Source organism: Mizuhopecten yessoensis, unplaced genomic scaffold (assembly GCF_002113885.1).
Source record: "Mizuhopecten yessoensis strain PY_sf001 unplaced genomic scaffold, ASM211388v2 scaffold4121, whole genome shotgun sequence".
Taxonomy (NCBI): domain Eukaryota; kingdom Metazoa; phylum Mollusca; class Bivalvia; order Pectinida; family Pectinidae; genus Mizuhopecten; species Mizuhopecten yessoensis.
Genome location: NW_018405386.1, coordinates 646,451 through 661,604, shown reverse-complemented (window position 1 = coordinate 661,604; position 15,154 = coordinate 646,451). Strand labels below are relative to the sequence as shown.

The 15,154-nt window shown below is 36.4% G+C and overlaps 1 protein-coding gene across 3 annotated transcripts in view; it reads left to right on the top strand.

The window, feature by feature from the left end:
• Positions 1-14,254, top strand: part of LOC110448552 (regulatory-associated protein of mTOR-like) — a 29,822-nt gene extending 15,568 nt beyond the window's left edge. The window contains exons 18-32 of one of the 3 annotated variants that reach the window (XM_021494842.1): positions 74-203; positions 3,136-3,216; positions 4,222-4,481; positions 5,491-5,591; positions 6,178-6,343; positions 6,915-7,131; positions 8,181-8,295; positions 8,584-8,708; positions 9,724-9,819; positions 10,083-10,189; positions 10,529-10,659; positions 10,845-10,931; positions 11,225-11,341; positions 11,737-11,866; positions 12,481-14,254. In XM_021494842.1, coding sequence (XP_021350517.1) covers positions 74-203; positions 3,136-3,216; positions 4,222-4,481; positions 5,491-5,591; positions 6,178-6,343; positions 6,915-7,131; positions 8,181-8,295; positions 8,584-8,708; positions 9,724-9,819; positions 10,083-10,189; positions 10,529-10,659; positions 10,845-10,931; positions 11,225-11,341; positions 11,737-11,866; positions 12,481-12,549 — 1,932 coding nt within the window. In that variant the 3' untranslated portion in view covers positions 12,550-14,254. Of the gene's footprint in view, positions 1-73; positions 240-3,135; positions 3,217-4,221; positions 4,482-5,490; positions 5,592-6,177; positions 6,344-6,914; positions 7,132-8,180; positions 8,296-8,583; positions 8,709-9,723; positions 9,820-10,082; positions 10,190-10,528; positions 10,660-10,844; positions 10,932-11,224; positions 11,342-11,736; positions 11,867-12,480 lie in introns of all 3 variants that reach the window. The other 2 variants (XM_021494841.1, XM_021494843.1) reach the window with 2 other exon arrangements.
• The last annotated feature ends 900 nt before the right edge of the window (positions 14,255-15,154 follow it).

Here is a 15,154-nt window from a genome sequence, read left to right as displayed (position 1 = left end):
AACGATTTGTTGTATAACTTTGACGCACATTTTACATTTCCTTTGCTAACCTGAGTTGTGTGTCTGTCTATAGGAGCTTGTGGTGGCGTTTAGATACCTGGTGACCCAGTTTGAGTCACAGTTTGCTACCGTGGCAACCCAGCTGATAGAGGAGGAGCGACAGAAGGACAAGGCGGTGCCTATCGTGGCTGCGGAGGCCCCGGGTGGGTGGAATGTTGTAGCATCCTCAGTTATCCCTGGTAACTAACACACACCTGCATGACTGTATCACTACCCTCCCAGGGCCTGCTCTGTTGTGGAAAAGCTGGAAAATGTGAAAAATAAAATTGGAGGGGGGGGGATGGAAAGTTTATTTTAGATTCATCGTGTACTCCAAATTTGTCTTTTGCATTAAAAATACAAAAGAATTACTAATTCTGTTTGAATTTGACTCGTAAGATACATTTGTAAGATTTACTTGGGATTTACATTAAAAATTTGTCAATTTGGTTTTTATAATCCCAAGGCATTGATACTTGTTTTACACACTTCAGATCAGGCCCTATCTCTCCACAAGCACTAGGCTAGTTTACTGTATATAGTTGTAAAATAGCACTTGGTTATTTTTGCATATTCATAGAATTTAAAGTTCCAAGGACTGTAGCAGTGATTTTAAATGTTATTTGATCGGAATTCTTCTAAATATAGAGTTCCTTGTATAGTTTGATACCAAAGATGTACTTTTCTCTATCACTTCAATTGTAGAGAATACAGCAGAATCTAAAAATTTATCTAAAATTAAAATATCCAATTTCAACTTTAAAACATCATTAAACATCATATTTTCCTTGGTTGATTAATCAATATTTAACTACATAATGAGTAATTAATATTTAATTACCTGATGAATAATTAATATTTAGCTACAAATAAATATGAAATCGTTTCAATTTAGATTGATTCATTCTGGTTGTCTAAAACAAATTATCGAGTTTTTGAATTGTAATACATTTCAGACGATGGAAACAATGTTTCCAGTCAGGTGATTGACATATTGACAGACCATGTGCTATTACATCAGTTATGTGTGGTATTGTTTATAAATATATTGTGTGGTATTGTTTATCAATATTGTGTGGTATTGTGTATCAATATTGTGTGGTATTGTGTATCAATATTGTGTGGTATTGTTTATAAATATTGTGATGTATTGTTTATCAATATTGTGTGGTATTGTGTATCATATTTTGATGTATTATTTATCAATATTGTGATGTATTGTGTATCAATATTGTGTGGTATTGTTTATCAATATTGTATTTGTGCTTTAATGAATTTTGGAATCCAGATGTATCAATTTCATAAATATAAACACTCAAATGTTTGCTTTAATCTCTAAGAGAATTGATCTCTGGTGTTGTTTTTAATCTTAAAGAGAATTGACCTCTAGATTCATAAGGATTGGCATCAGAAAACAAAATCAAAATACATTTTTGCATATTTCTTTAAAAAATAATTGATTTTCAAATATGAGCAATGCAGCTGAATCCGGCTCCAATTCAATAACATTTGTGTGTGAAATCATTTGTCATTTGTCCTTTGTCCTTCCCTTTTTCCTTCAGATATATCATTCTTTCTTTCCATGGGTTTCTGGTTGCAATTTCACAATCACCTTTAAATTGGAGGATGCATGCAGCTTCAGAACTTAAAAGAGATTCTAAATATATCACAAACCTACATAGCTATTACCACAGGTTTAAATCAATAAGAACTCCTTTCCTACAAAAATCTTTACTACCGATGAATTGTTTATCATCTTAAATTGTATTTGTTTCTGAACTTTAGTGTCAGTGTATTGCTAGGGCCTGTCCCCATATCACAAAAACAGCAAGGATGATGTCCCCAGTGTCAGTGTATTGCTAGGGCATGTCCCCATATCACAAAAAAAGCAAGGATGATGACCCCAGAGTCAGTGTATTGCTAGGGCCTGTCCCCATATCACAAAAACAGCAAGGATGATGACCCCAGTATCACGAAAAACTGTATACACTGTACCAGCAAACTTGATTTCAGTCAAACATTTGCCCCTCCTCAAGTAAAATCCATGTAATTGCTATAAAAAGTATGTTGTGTCCCCCGTCCCCTTCCCCCAGACCCCGTCCCCCACCTATCGCAAAATACCAAGGGTTTGTGCCCTGTAGTATCAACATATACCTTGCCCCCCGCCCTATCACAAAATAGCTAGGGCCTTTCTGCCCATGTCATGAAATGGCTAGGGGCTGAAAGCTAGAAAAAATATTTTTTGTATGTTAAGTAAAAAATATATTTAACATTTTTTTGTTCTGTATTTTAAAACTGTTTTAAACACTGTGCCTATCACAGCCTCTACTAAAAATAAAAATAAACTTATTTCTGAAATGCTTGTTGTTTTCTGTAAAGCTGGAATAGTTGTAATGTTTGGGCTGAGTTTGTAATTGAAATACTACAGAATATTATTGTTTGTAGGTGTATTTGCATATTCAGGTGTTTTATCATCTTTGATATCTTCCTAAACAATAGAAAATCACTTTCAGTTAAAATATATTTTTTATGTGAATCTGATATAATCTCTGTCCTGGAGTCAGATTTATTTACCGTAGATGTCTGTGTCATCCTGCCTACTACCAGTAGTCCTTTGCCTGTAGTAAAGAATGAGGTGTAAATACTGTTAAAAGGATGTTGCTCCCTTAAGTATATGTGACAGAAAACTCTTACCAGTTTGTAGTTTGTAATTACAGAAAACTCTTTTGTGATTGTAGTTTGTAATTACAGAAAACTCTTACCTGTTTGTAGTTTGTAATTACAGAAAACTCTTACCTGTTTGTAGTTTGTAATAACAGAGTCCTTTTACCTGCTTGTAGTTTATAATTACAGAAAATATTTGCCTGTTTGTAGTTTGTAATTACAGAAAACTCTAACCTGATTGTAGTTTGTAATTACAGATTTTTTTACCTGTTTGTAGTTTGTCATTACAGAGATCTTTTACCTGATTGTAGTTTGTATATACAGAGACCTTTCGCCTGTTTGTAGTTTGTAATTACATAGACCTTTTACATTTAGATATATACTATTTGTAATTACAGAAACCTTTTACCTGTTTACCATTTGTAATTACAGAGAACTTCGCGTCTGTCATGACCAGCGGAATGAAGCGTAGTTCCTCGCGCACCAGTGTGAAGAGCTTGTTACCCAGCACGTGTAAGCCCAACACATCCCCCCATGATCCTCCCGTACACACCCATACACACACTCCCTCCAATCTGCTCTCAAAGCAACGATCCCTTTATATCGGCTTACAATGTCCAAATATGTCCTTTACAATAAGGACAATCTTTATATATATATTGTGTACATTTACAGCCATTAGTGAGATTATAGGAAAAGATAAAAGAAACTTAGATTCAACATATTTGCATCTTGGAAGATTTTCTTCCAATCTTTAAAAATAGTGTTAATAGTACCAAAACTTTCGTATAGCAAAAACATAAAATGTTCTTTTGGAAATGATTTGTAAATTTGTTTTGTGATCCTGTAGAACCATTATGATGACAACAGGATAGAGGATAAGTAAGGAACTGAATAGACGGTTTGAAAAATCTGTATGCTGTTCCTGTTTGGTAATCATGCATGTAAGCCATTATACTTAAGTACTATAGCATGATAGTTATCCAAGCTTCAATCCACACAGGAGCCTCAGTATCATCCTTCCACCTTCAGTTTTAGCCAAAGAAGCTAAGCCTGTGAGATGGCTTGGATTACAGGGAGAGTAGAAAAAGGCTTATCTGTCCCCCGAAACACTGACTGGATATAGAAAAAGGCTTATCTGTCCCCCGAAACACTGGCTGGATATAGAAAAAGGCTTATCTGTCCCCCGAAACACTGACTGGATATAGAAAAAGGCTTATCTGTCCTCCGAAACACTGGCTGGATATAGAAAAAGGTTAATCTGTCCCCCGAAACACTGGCTGGATATAGAAAAAGGCCTATCTGTCCCCCGAAACACTGACTGGATATAGAAAAAGGTCAATATGTCCCCCGAAACACTAGCTGGATAATTGGGCAAGTGGATTTATTAGAGGTGGCTGGATAGATGAGGCTCACCTGTATCTAAGAGATAGGCCTTGGTTTGAAATACATCATCCCATTCTTATTGTTATAAATCCAGAGATGATTTAATGTGACACAAACTTTCGATGTGTTCAGCTTCAGGTTTGCAGCCGTCACCAGGCAACACAAGTTTCTGCAGCAGTATTAGTTCCATGGACAGTACCTCAAGTGTTGAAAGCATGTCCAATGTTCCGGACACGCGGGGCAAACGGGCAGGATCCAACCCCTCCATCCCCGGCCTCAGTTTCAGCAACATATACATCATGGTGTGGAAGACTCTTATACAACTCGCCGTTGACCCGGTCCACGAGGTCGCAGACATGGCTAAATACATCGTCAATACCATCAAACTCAAGGTATGATACACTTTTAAAATGCGTAGTTTGATAGCTTATATCGTTTCTATAGAAAGGGTAGTCTATAAACCTGAGCTAGGTCAAGCTACAGTTAGTTTATTTAAGAATTGTTTCTCAAAAAAGTTGCTTCTAAGTTCTTAGGAGGGGGAGTTGGGAATTGGTGTCATACAGACACAATTCTAGTTTCATTAAAAAAGTAAAAATGAAAAAAATATACAGTAGGTGCATGGAGGTAAATATTTGAAATACATTATTACCATTACATGTATAACTAATTTTATGACATTCTGGAGTCATTCTTGGAACATACCCACAGCTGCCAGCACCTGTACAGGGCTCACAGTGACAGTAGCCAAATTGAAGTTTACCTTAGCTACTAAAAATAGGATGTGGCCACTAGATTGGCTACTATATATGAAAAATAAACAATATAAAAGCATCCAGAAAAAAATGGTCTATCTAATCCTTTGTGTATTGTGGCTGACACCATCTGTGTATAAACAATCAGGGTTGTCACAGGTAAGTGTAAGCTGTACAGCTACAAACCATTGGTTTTTGTCTAACTTGTCAAGACAATTATTGTGAGTTTTAGACCACAGTGGATGATATCATTGGTGTTGCATTGATTGGCCGTGGCATCAAGTTAGTTAGGTTTCACATGGGGTTTCACACACAAATAGTAATTTTCCTAATTAGCCTATCAGATCACTTTGTTCGAAAAATGTACAAGTTCTAGATACCGATTTTTGTGTACATGGTCATCATTTACCTATTTTATAACATTTGTATCATGGCAAGCATGAATACATATGTCAGATATGCTGTATTTAGAAAGAAAACGTCTCTAATGAAACACCATTTTGAAGTACCAATTTTTGGACTTTGGCCTAGTATCGGATAACTTCAAACAAGACATCCTTTTTGCATGTTTTTCATGGATTGTGGTATTAATATGAACATTAACCAAAGTTGTATGTGAATGTGATAAATAAGTTTTTGTGTTCAACAGGCTACCACCACCTCAAAACCCTCACAAATGATACCCAACCCAGCTATGACTCATTCAGCCCCCGCCAGCCCCTCAAATAGACCTGTCAACCCAGCACAGGGGTAAGTCAGTACAAAGATCACAAAATATGCATATTGACCATGTTCATTCTCACCAGTGAATGCTGAAGGATGTTTTTATGATCTCCTGTAAAAGATATCGGAGAAATAACAGAACTTTTGATGGGGGTTTCTCCCACCTTTCACAGGTGTGTCTCCCGATTTAGCCGGGAAAGATCAGCTTGTCACCCATGTGTTCAATTGTGCCGTCATCAAAATGTGTCGCCGGTTATTGTGACATCATCAAAAGTGAATGGAGATATTCATACCCCACATGTGTTTTTGGCAGACTACTGTCGGTGGAGTTTTGACTGAAATAACAGGATGGGAGAAAAACAATCATCCCCTACCTTGAGGGTGTAACAGAGAAATCTCCAACCCCAAGGGTGATGTTTTTTTATTAGACAACCAAAAAACATCACCCCTCGGATTGGAGATTTCTCTGTCACACCCTCAAAGTAGGGGAAGATTTTATTATCTATTGAGGTTGCTCAGTGTAACATTTAATTATTGATCCATTTGCCTTCAGATACATCACAAGAACGCTCTTCTCAACAAACTACAGTGTGTAACCTTCCTTTGTTTACAGAACACCTCCTCAGAACTACTTGTTTGACGAGTCAGGGCGGCCTGTCACTGGTGGCATCAAGCGTGACTTCTCGTCACCACGATTACCAAGCACTACATCTAGTCCTTACACATATTCCACACAATTCAGTCGCAATCGGAAGATATTCGATAAAGGTCCTACTCAGGTAAAATTAAACTTATTACATTTGCCTCAGGGGTCGGTGATACAGTCAGGGTGACATTAGACACTATCATCCTTTAATGCATGAAGTATTTATTTTATTATACAGAAAGTCAATAACAAACAAAGGTTTGAATTGGGTAACAAATGTTGTATTCACGTAAATTTTTCAGAAAATAACAGTGAACAATTCAAACTCAAAAAATAAATTAATCTATGAGTCTTGACTGCTGCAATCATTTTGACTTGGTCACTCTGGAAAATCCAATTGTCACTCTGGAAAATCCAATTGTACGATCATCTGGTACAGCAGCCAACATAGTAACTACGGCATTGTTCTGCAGCCTTTCATTGACTCAATTTTAAATAAAATGTATCAGTGAGAAATAAACAAAATGTCTGGACCAATTAGATTGCAGGATTTTCACATGACGCATATTATTATATATTGATCAGAGGATATTAGCTCCTGTAGGTCGTAGACAGTGGTGATAGTGGTGATTGGATAATCAGGACTTGACTGTTTTTTGAAAATACTGATTTAAATGTGACCCACTTTACATCACTCCCTACAGGTCGAGGAGAAGGAAGACGGATCGGCTAGTCGTGTGAAGCATCCATCTGTGGTTTCTACCGATTATTTCCCCTGGTGTTGTAAACATTTTGCTCAGCCGCTAATGCGACTTTCAGACGAGCAGGATCCGGAGAGCTTCCCACACCATGAACGAGAGTACCACTTCACACGCAATGCTCATGTTAGAAATGAGGCTAAGGAAGAGCAGCTGCGTGCAGGTACGATGTGTAAACCTCCGAGTAGGCATTAAGGCCAAAAAAAATTGATAGCTTGGTTCTCAGGCCCGCGCGCATTTCATGGCAACGTGCGCATTGTCGATTTTATCGTGAAAGTAATAATAAAAAAAAATCGTGAATGCGCCAGCCACCATCTTAAAAAAAATCTGGAAAATTGGTCCGCATGTCGGTTTTACTCGTTAGTCACCGAAGTCCCAAAACGTTTGAATAAAGGTAAGGATTGAGATACAGGCAAGCGTTAAAATTATTATGACTTATTAGTCTTGTGTACAAATGGCGCTCATTTCGGTACAAATAAGGAATGGCGGGGTCGTGATTCTCGTCTGGGACATTGTGGGGGGGTTTTCGGAGGCTTGCTCTATGACGAGTCTCTACACAACTATAAAAAGGAAAGGTAATGTCCACAATGAACGTTTTACAAACTACACAATGAAAAAAAATCACGGTCGTCTCGTTTTTGCCATGTAAAATGGGGAAAATTAATACCGCCCTACCGCATCTATTTTGAAAAAAATTGGCCTGAGAACCAAGTAATTAATTTTATTTGGCCTTATGTATCTCTGTGTTTGCTGAATCCCACCTGCTTGGTTTAGGTATTGCTGTCTGTAGGGTAAATAGAGCTGTAGGTGTGCTTTATTAAGGTATATGGCACTGTTATTGAACAGTTCATAACACAGACCCAAAAGGAGCTGAATAAATGTACAACCTCCCACGCACATATTACAGTTATATAGTGGCAGGGCCCACTTTTCAGAACACTTTAAGAAGAAAAATGCTTTTTCAATGCTACAGCAGTATATATTTTGATTGTGTGTCTATATGTTGGAATATGATAAAGTAAACACAAAACTAGCACAAATATCCACCGAAGAGAAATCGTGGTATGTACTTAGCTGCAGGATTACTTGGCTGTTACTTAGGCATTCAGCACTAGGTTAAGTTTAGGTGTGTAAGTCTAAGTACTACATATATTACCTCGGCTTTTAAGAATTTACATTTTCCCACTTTTGATTTTGAGCTATTCTTCGCAGGTTTTAATCGACTTGATGACCAGGTATTTGTAAATAGAAATCCAGGCATACCCTCTGTGATAAAGTTTCACCCTTACGAGTCCTTCATGGCCGTCGCTGACAAGGATAACGTTAGGTAAGAGGAGAGATTGTGGTACCGCCGTCACTGGTAACTGTGCCATATACATATGGTAAACAAACTGATTTATTTCAGGAAAATAATAGTTTTCACATTAACTTGCAAGAACATGACGTCACTGATTTGAACATCTGGTAAATATGTATTCAAACATATCTTTGCAAGGGTATATAAACAGTAAATTGTGTTCCATGCAAACACACTTCTGGTAATTTTTACACTCAAGCAACCTAAGTTCATTGATAACAACTAACTTATGATGATAACTATTATAATTTGTTGTAGTTTTTGGAACTGGGAACAAGGAACCAAACTCGGGAGTATATATAACGAAAATCCAAAACACACCAAGATCACTTCCATAGAGTTCCTCAATGCTCACGACGATACATTAATGCTGACTGGCTCAGGTATGTACAAAACAGAATAATGGTTCTTGGACCTATCTCTGTCAATTCAAATACTGATGGGAAATTTTTGCCCATTCAACTTTTGTCCTTTGCTGTAAAATCCATTTTCGTTCTATGTTAAATTGCTCTTCACATTTAATAACTTTGTATATTATGTTGTTGTTAACAAATGTTCGCTGTAACGATAAATCCTATAAAATTAGGCTACAGCGGTATACAGTATAACTTGCTCATCCCAAGGCCGCTATTGTTTATTGTTATCCGCCTGGTTTGACCAGAGTTTTCCGTTTATGAACTAAGGTCGGACCTAGTAATCTGATGTTGCTTTCAGGCAAACCTTGACAAAGCCTTGCAAAGTCTGAACATTTAAAAACAGACACACTGGTTGTTTCGCATAAACAAACAGGCCCCAGGTTAAGAAAGAAGTTGTTTATCATATCCTTAAAAATGAGTAAGCATCCACAGATATGTAGGTAGGATAAATTGTTTGATTTTGTTATTTATTTTTGCTGTTATATACAGTAACACTCTACTTCCAACTAGCGAAAAGTCAGAATTTTCAATTGCTAAACATTGCTTATTATGTCTGACAGTCTCACCTTCAAATAAAAGGGCGACAATTTAGAAGTACTATTCCTGCATTTTGTAATAACATCTTGTCCAAGCTGTGTGACTTTTAAGACATTTAAGACATCTTTGTAAAACTTGAAGTATACCTACATCAACCACAAATAGATTAACCACAAAAGGTGCAAAGTGAAAAATTAATGATTAAAGGTTTGCCTGGGGCCTTTCTGTTCTTGCACATCAGGCACAATCAGAGAACAGTAAATATGCATATTGTTGGCTAACAAGGGGAGACACATGTTTTAGTTTATGAAAGCAAATCTCTTATTTTCTCGTATATTGACTCAGCGAAGAGAAATACAATTAGATAATTGTTTGGAGCAGTCTAGGTGCAGATCAATATTTTGTGTTGCTTTACATGTATTTGTCTCAACGTTTTGTTTCTCAGATGACGGAGCGGTGCGGATATGGAGGGACTGCCTAGAGGATGTGGAAATAGTGTCTGCTTTCCAGGCTCTGTCCGACATGATCCCACTTTCTAGAGGTATACTCCAAGATCAATACATTAGGTCTTAGATTTAGCTTGCAACAATGGAATAAAATTCATCTGCCATATTCAAAGGGATTTTAATAGCTTTTTCTTAATTTGATATAAGGGATATCCACATTGTTGAAAACATTCTATTAAATTTAAAATCAGGGGGAAAATTATTCCTATTAATGACAAAACATATTTTTTCAAAATTAGTTATGAATAAATTCAATCGATCTTGGCCTGAAAGTGATATTTTGATTATGGATTTACAGGCTCTGGGCTGGTGATTGATTGGGAACAGGAGTCGGGCATGTTACTGGCATCAGGGGACGTCAGGACCATAAAAATCTGGGACTCGCGGTCAGAAATGAAACTTCAGGTCTGTATATCATTAATTATCTCCCCTTGTAAGTCAGAGGTTGTTACATTAAAGGTCAAGGTCACAGTTGCTATAAATAGCAATGTCAAGGTCAATGTTGCTATAACCTTCATGTTGTTGACAGTAACAGTCCTATCTAGTCCTGAGAAATAAATAGAATATTTATATATTGTACAAGAATTGTTGTTTATATGTTTATCAAAAGTGTTTTGTTTACTAGAATCATGTTTCCCTCAAAGTTATTTTTTCCCATACTTTCTTTCTTGTAAAAACCAAAGTTGTCATGATTTGACAAAACATTCTCAAGTCCTTGATTCCGTGTATTTGGTTTTATTGTAGGACATACCTACTGGCGCAGACAGTTGTGTTACGAGCCTCGCGTCGGACTCTGTCGGCCGCTCTCTCCTCATAGCTGGCTGTGGGGACGGAACTGTACGCCTGTTTGACAGGAGGCTGGGCCCAACAGAATGGTAACCAGACATTGGTGTAACCAAGTCTTTATTGATTAATTTAATTGCTTAAAAAAATATTTTGATGACTTTTATGATCCAACATTATGACATTAAGGAGGTTTAAAACAACCAGACCCTGAATAAACTTAGGCTGTATTGACCATTAAGTAGATAAAACTATTTTCTCTGGTTTTGTTTGACAGTCGAGTGATGACCCTCAGGGAGCACAACCACAGAGTCCTCAATGTTCACCTACAGAAGGGGTCAGAGGGCAAGATTGTCAGCACAAGGTAAGGGTCAATAGGTCAAGGGTCATCGGTAACAAAAAACCTTTTATCAGTCTAAAACTGTTTCTTACTCCAAAAATTGTTTTGTTGTCGTGTTTATTTTTTTCTGATATTCATATCCACATTTAAAAATGAGATACTTGTAAAAGCACAGTAATAACTAAAATTTAATAAAATCAAAAAACAAAAATAAAGGGAAAGAACTTTCTACAGCACCACTAGTTCATGCCAAAGACTTCTTTTTGACAATTTGCACCCAGTCTTTGTGTAAAACTAACATTCCAAGTCTGTTTCAGCAATGGTGGTGACGTGAGGTTCTGGGATCCGAGGTTTACAGAGTCAGTCCGCGTGTTAAATCTGCAACAAGGACTTACTGCTGTTGATATGCATAACTTAGCTGATGTCATAGCCTGGTAAGTTTCTGCTGGAAAATAGAGTTAAAACTTAGAACATCTTGAGATACATTATAACTTCCAAGGTAGTTACACTAATTTATAAAAAACAAAAGTTGATGTGTTCTAATTTTTGCCTTATTTGGCTGTAACAATTTTTCCGGGAGAAAATTTCCTCTTATTATTAAAAACAAGTTAATTCATCATTAGTGAGAAGGACTGTAAGAAATAAGATCCCGCATTTTGGCAAATCTTCAAAAATTAGGACTGCGAAAAAAAACCTTTACTTTTCAGTACCTGCCCTAGTCAGCTGTGAGATCTCCTTGGGATGAGAGCTTTTCCCTCTTGTTTCCTGCTTGATGCCGGTTTGACACAATCTTAAATCAGAACTCTATAAAGTGTCGTTTACATTTCAGTGGCTCTATGAACCAGTACATTGGCGTCTATAACCAGTCAGGGGACAGTCTGAGTACCATTAAATACCACGAGGGCTTCCTTGGACAGAGAATCGGCGCCATCAGCTGTCTGGCCTTCCATCCTTATAAGGTAGGATTGTATGTAGGGAAGTACCAGAGTAGAACTGTCCCTATAAGGCACAAACTCCCACCTGACTTTGGACTTCGTCTGTTCCTAAAGTCCTTCAAAACAAAAATATCTAACCGTAGGATAGCTATTCAACTTGGATGACAATAATACCCTTAAATTTTATAATCTGGACAATTTCTCCAGAAACCAAAATGTCAAGTACGATTATTTAAGCTCAGCGGTACATTTCTTAACCAGAAATATTACATATAAACATATTTTACAGCAGTTCTGAAAAACGTTTTTTCAACTTATATTGGTCACCCTTGTTGGCAAAGATGGAAATGGTCAGAGGGATTTAATGTGGGAGGAAACCCTGAGTACCCAAAAACCCACATGGTCAGGCAGATGACCCCATACATTTTCACGTCTGATGGGGAAGTCAACCCAGGTCATCATAGTGAACGGTGATTACATTATCAACTGTGCGCCACATGAGCACCTAAAATATTGGAAAGATGATGAAAAAGGAACAATGACAAAAAAAAAAAATCATCTTGATTACAATATACTGTCAGAGTATCTTCTGATATTATGTTTGTGTTTTGTACTGTTCATCATTTTTCTGTTTCCAGGTCAAGCTGGCTGCTGGAGGTTCCGATTCTTTCATCTCTGTGTATTCCACGTCTATGAAGCGTAGCTGATAGCGGCTCCCCCTAGGTATTTCTACAGCTGTGTGTGTTATTCGAGGATTTTCTACCATGTAAACAGGTGGAAGTGTTGTGTATCTAGTGACTACCCTGCTGCCGCTTTCCATTTTATTTTTTAAATAGCCAACATTCAGTAGTTTAAACTTTTGTCAGTTAAATAACTCAATTAAACTGAATATTTTCAAATGGAAACTTTTATGAAATGTTCTAACGTGTTTTCCTATTTGCCATAATTTGTGCCCCCTCTCCCTCAGTAAGTGCCCCGTCTTAATTTTATTCTTGTAGAAAAAAGTTTGGCTACCCATCTCTCATTTTAGTGTCTAAAGGATGCTTACTGTGGCAAATACAAGTATTATTCAAATCCATTAATCTCTGGGGTTTTAGTGGTTTTTAACACTTTGGAAAATAATAAAACTTGAACAATTTAAATTAAATTTTCTCAAAATGCTCAGATTTTAAACAACCAAGCCTCAAGCCAAAACCAATGTTAGCTTGAAGTTAATATGTTAAGTTTTAAAAATGAGATTTTAGACCGTACAGGTGAAAATTTTCAATACCCAAACAAAGAAGTAAAGATTTGAAGTGGGTTTTTTTAATATTGAATACATCATGTATGAAAATTCTATTTTGGATTTTTTTGTTGTTGTTGTTGCTAAGTGTGGTTTAAATTACTGGGCTCAAGAGTTCTTTGATTTGTTGGATCAAATATTAAAATGATTTGATTGGAATAAGCGGACACTGCATGGTTAAGGGCCAAATTAAACAGTTGACTTAGTTTAGTAAAATATGGAACAATGAGGCTACAGTTGGCTGAAGACTGGTGGAGTGATTGGATCACATCGGAAGTCCTGGCTGAATTTGAGACGGCTGGGTATCAGTATAGTACTAACATTGAAACAGCCCGGAAAAACTCAGCCAATATCTAAACTATTGCCCCACAGCTAAAATGGTTCTGACAAAGGTGAAATGGTCAGACCTATTTTGGAACAATTATACCAAAGTTGGAAAGATTGGACAAAGTTGGAACATTTTAGCCAAGGTTTGCAGTATGGTTCAAAGTTTGACCATGAGGGGCCAAGGTCATGATTGAGTGGGAATTGTTTCCATGGATACAGATTTTTTTGCAGGGGTTACAGAGGTCTGAAGTCCTGTTGAAGTATTTTTATTTTTACCTCCGATATTGTTATGTTTTTATGTTAATATTTGCAGCTTCTCTCATAGAAATAGGAATAAGCTTCATAATAATGCTGATATTGTTTCTAAGTTGCATTTGGTTTTTTTCAGAAATTGAAAAAAAAGTTTCTTTGATATATTTTGAAATGCCAGCTTATTATGTTTATGGGTTTTATTTTGACAATGTGACAGTATACCCAAACCAAAGAAAACGTAGATGGCAGCCCAGTGGAATACAACTACTGGTGACGAACATTTTATTGATCATGCTTAGATAATTTACTTTGCATATGTTTGTGTGAATTAAGCTCGCTGAAAAGTTAATACAAAAATATGAATACCTTGCAGATCACGACTTACATAAAGAGACGAACTGCTGTCAATCGTTTTACTTCAAAATGATTTTTTTTTGCATTCTGAGTTAAATGTGTTGATATCTTTGCTTTTTAGGCCAAATGAAAAAATACATTATCCTTTACTTTATATATTGAATTATATAGTTCAGGAAAAAAAATATATAATTGAAACAAAACCAAAATGGATTTTGAAATTGTTTCTTATGTTTTGATGGGTTTTTTTCATCCATGTTTATACATGTATTTATTTACTGGTCAAATAAAAAAAACATCTTACGGGTATCTATAAAATTCACAGTAAAAACATTATTTAACAAAGCCCAGGACTAATGAAATATGTTCAGGTAAAATTTGATCTTCACAAGATGATAACTTGCCAGTGACTTGGCTATGAGTATGTACCAGGGTATTCATAATAAGAGTGTTAAGTGTGAAACATGTTTTAATCCATTGTTTTTTAGTGGTTGTAAGAAAATAGGATTGTCCAATGAATCATTGCACCTTCCTTGTTTTAAATAAATTTTAGAAATTGTGTAATGGTTAACTAAATAGATAAATGTTTTAGCCTAATTATCACTCCAGGAAGGGGAATACTTGTTTATCTATTCTACTCTGTTCGGCCTAATAAACATATCTCTACAAAACGTAGAGCTTCAAGAGAGTTTGGTAGATTCAGGGCTACAAATGGAACTAATAATCTGTTTTTAACCCCAAAAATGTGTGGTATAGGCCGTTTTCGTTTATAGCGGTCCAACCAGAGTTGTTTGTTTATGAAATAAGGTCAGACCTATTAATCTGATGCTGCTTTCAGACGAACCTTCACCAAGCCTTGCAAGGCCTGCATAAACTATTGCAGGTCTGCCATGATTTTACCTGAAAATTTTACATTTAAAAAGGGATGTACCGGTGGTTCTGTATAAACGAACAGACCCATGATAATACCATTACATTTGTTGAAAATGTGGATTACTCTATAATAGCGGCACTTTATTTATCAGAAAACATTGGAAACTGCAATTACATTTTTTTTTACACTGCCATCAAAATGTCTAAAATTTATTTCAACTTTG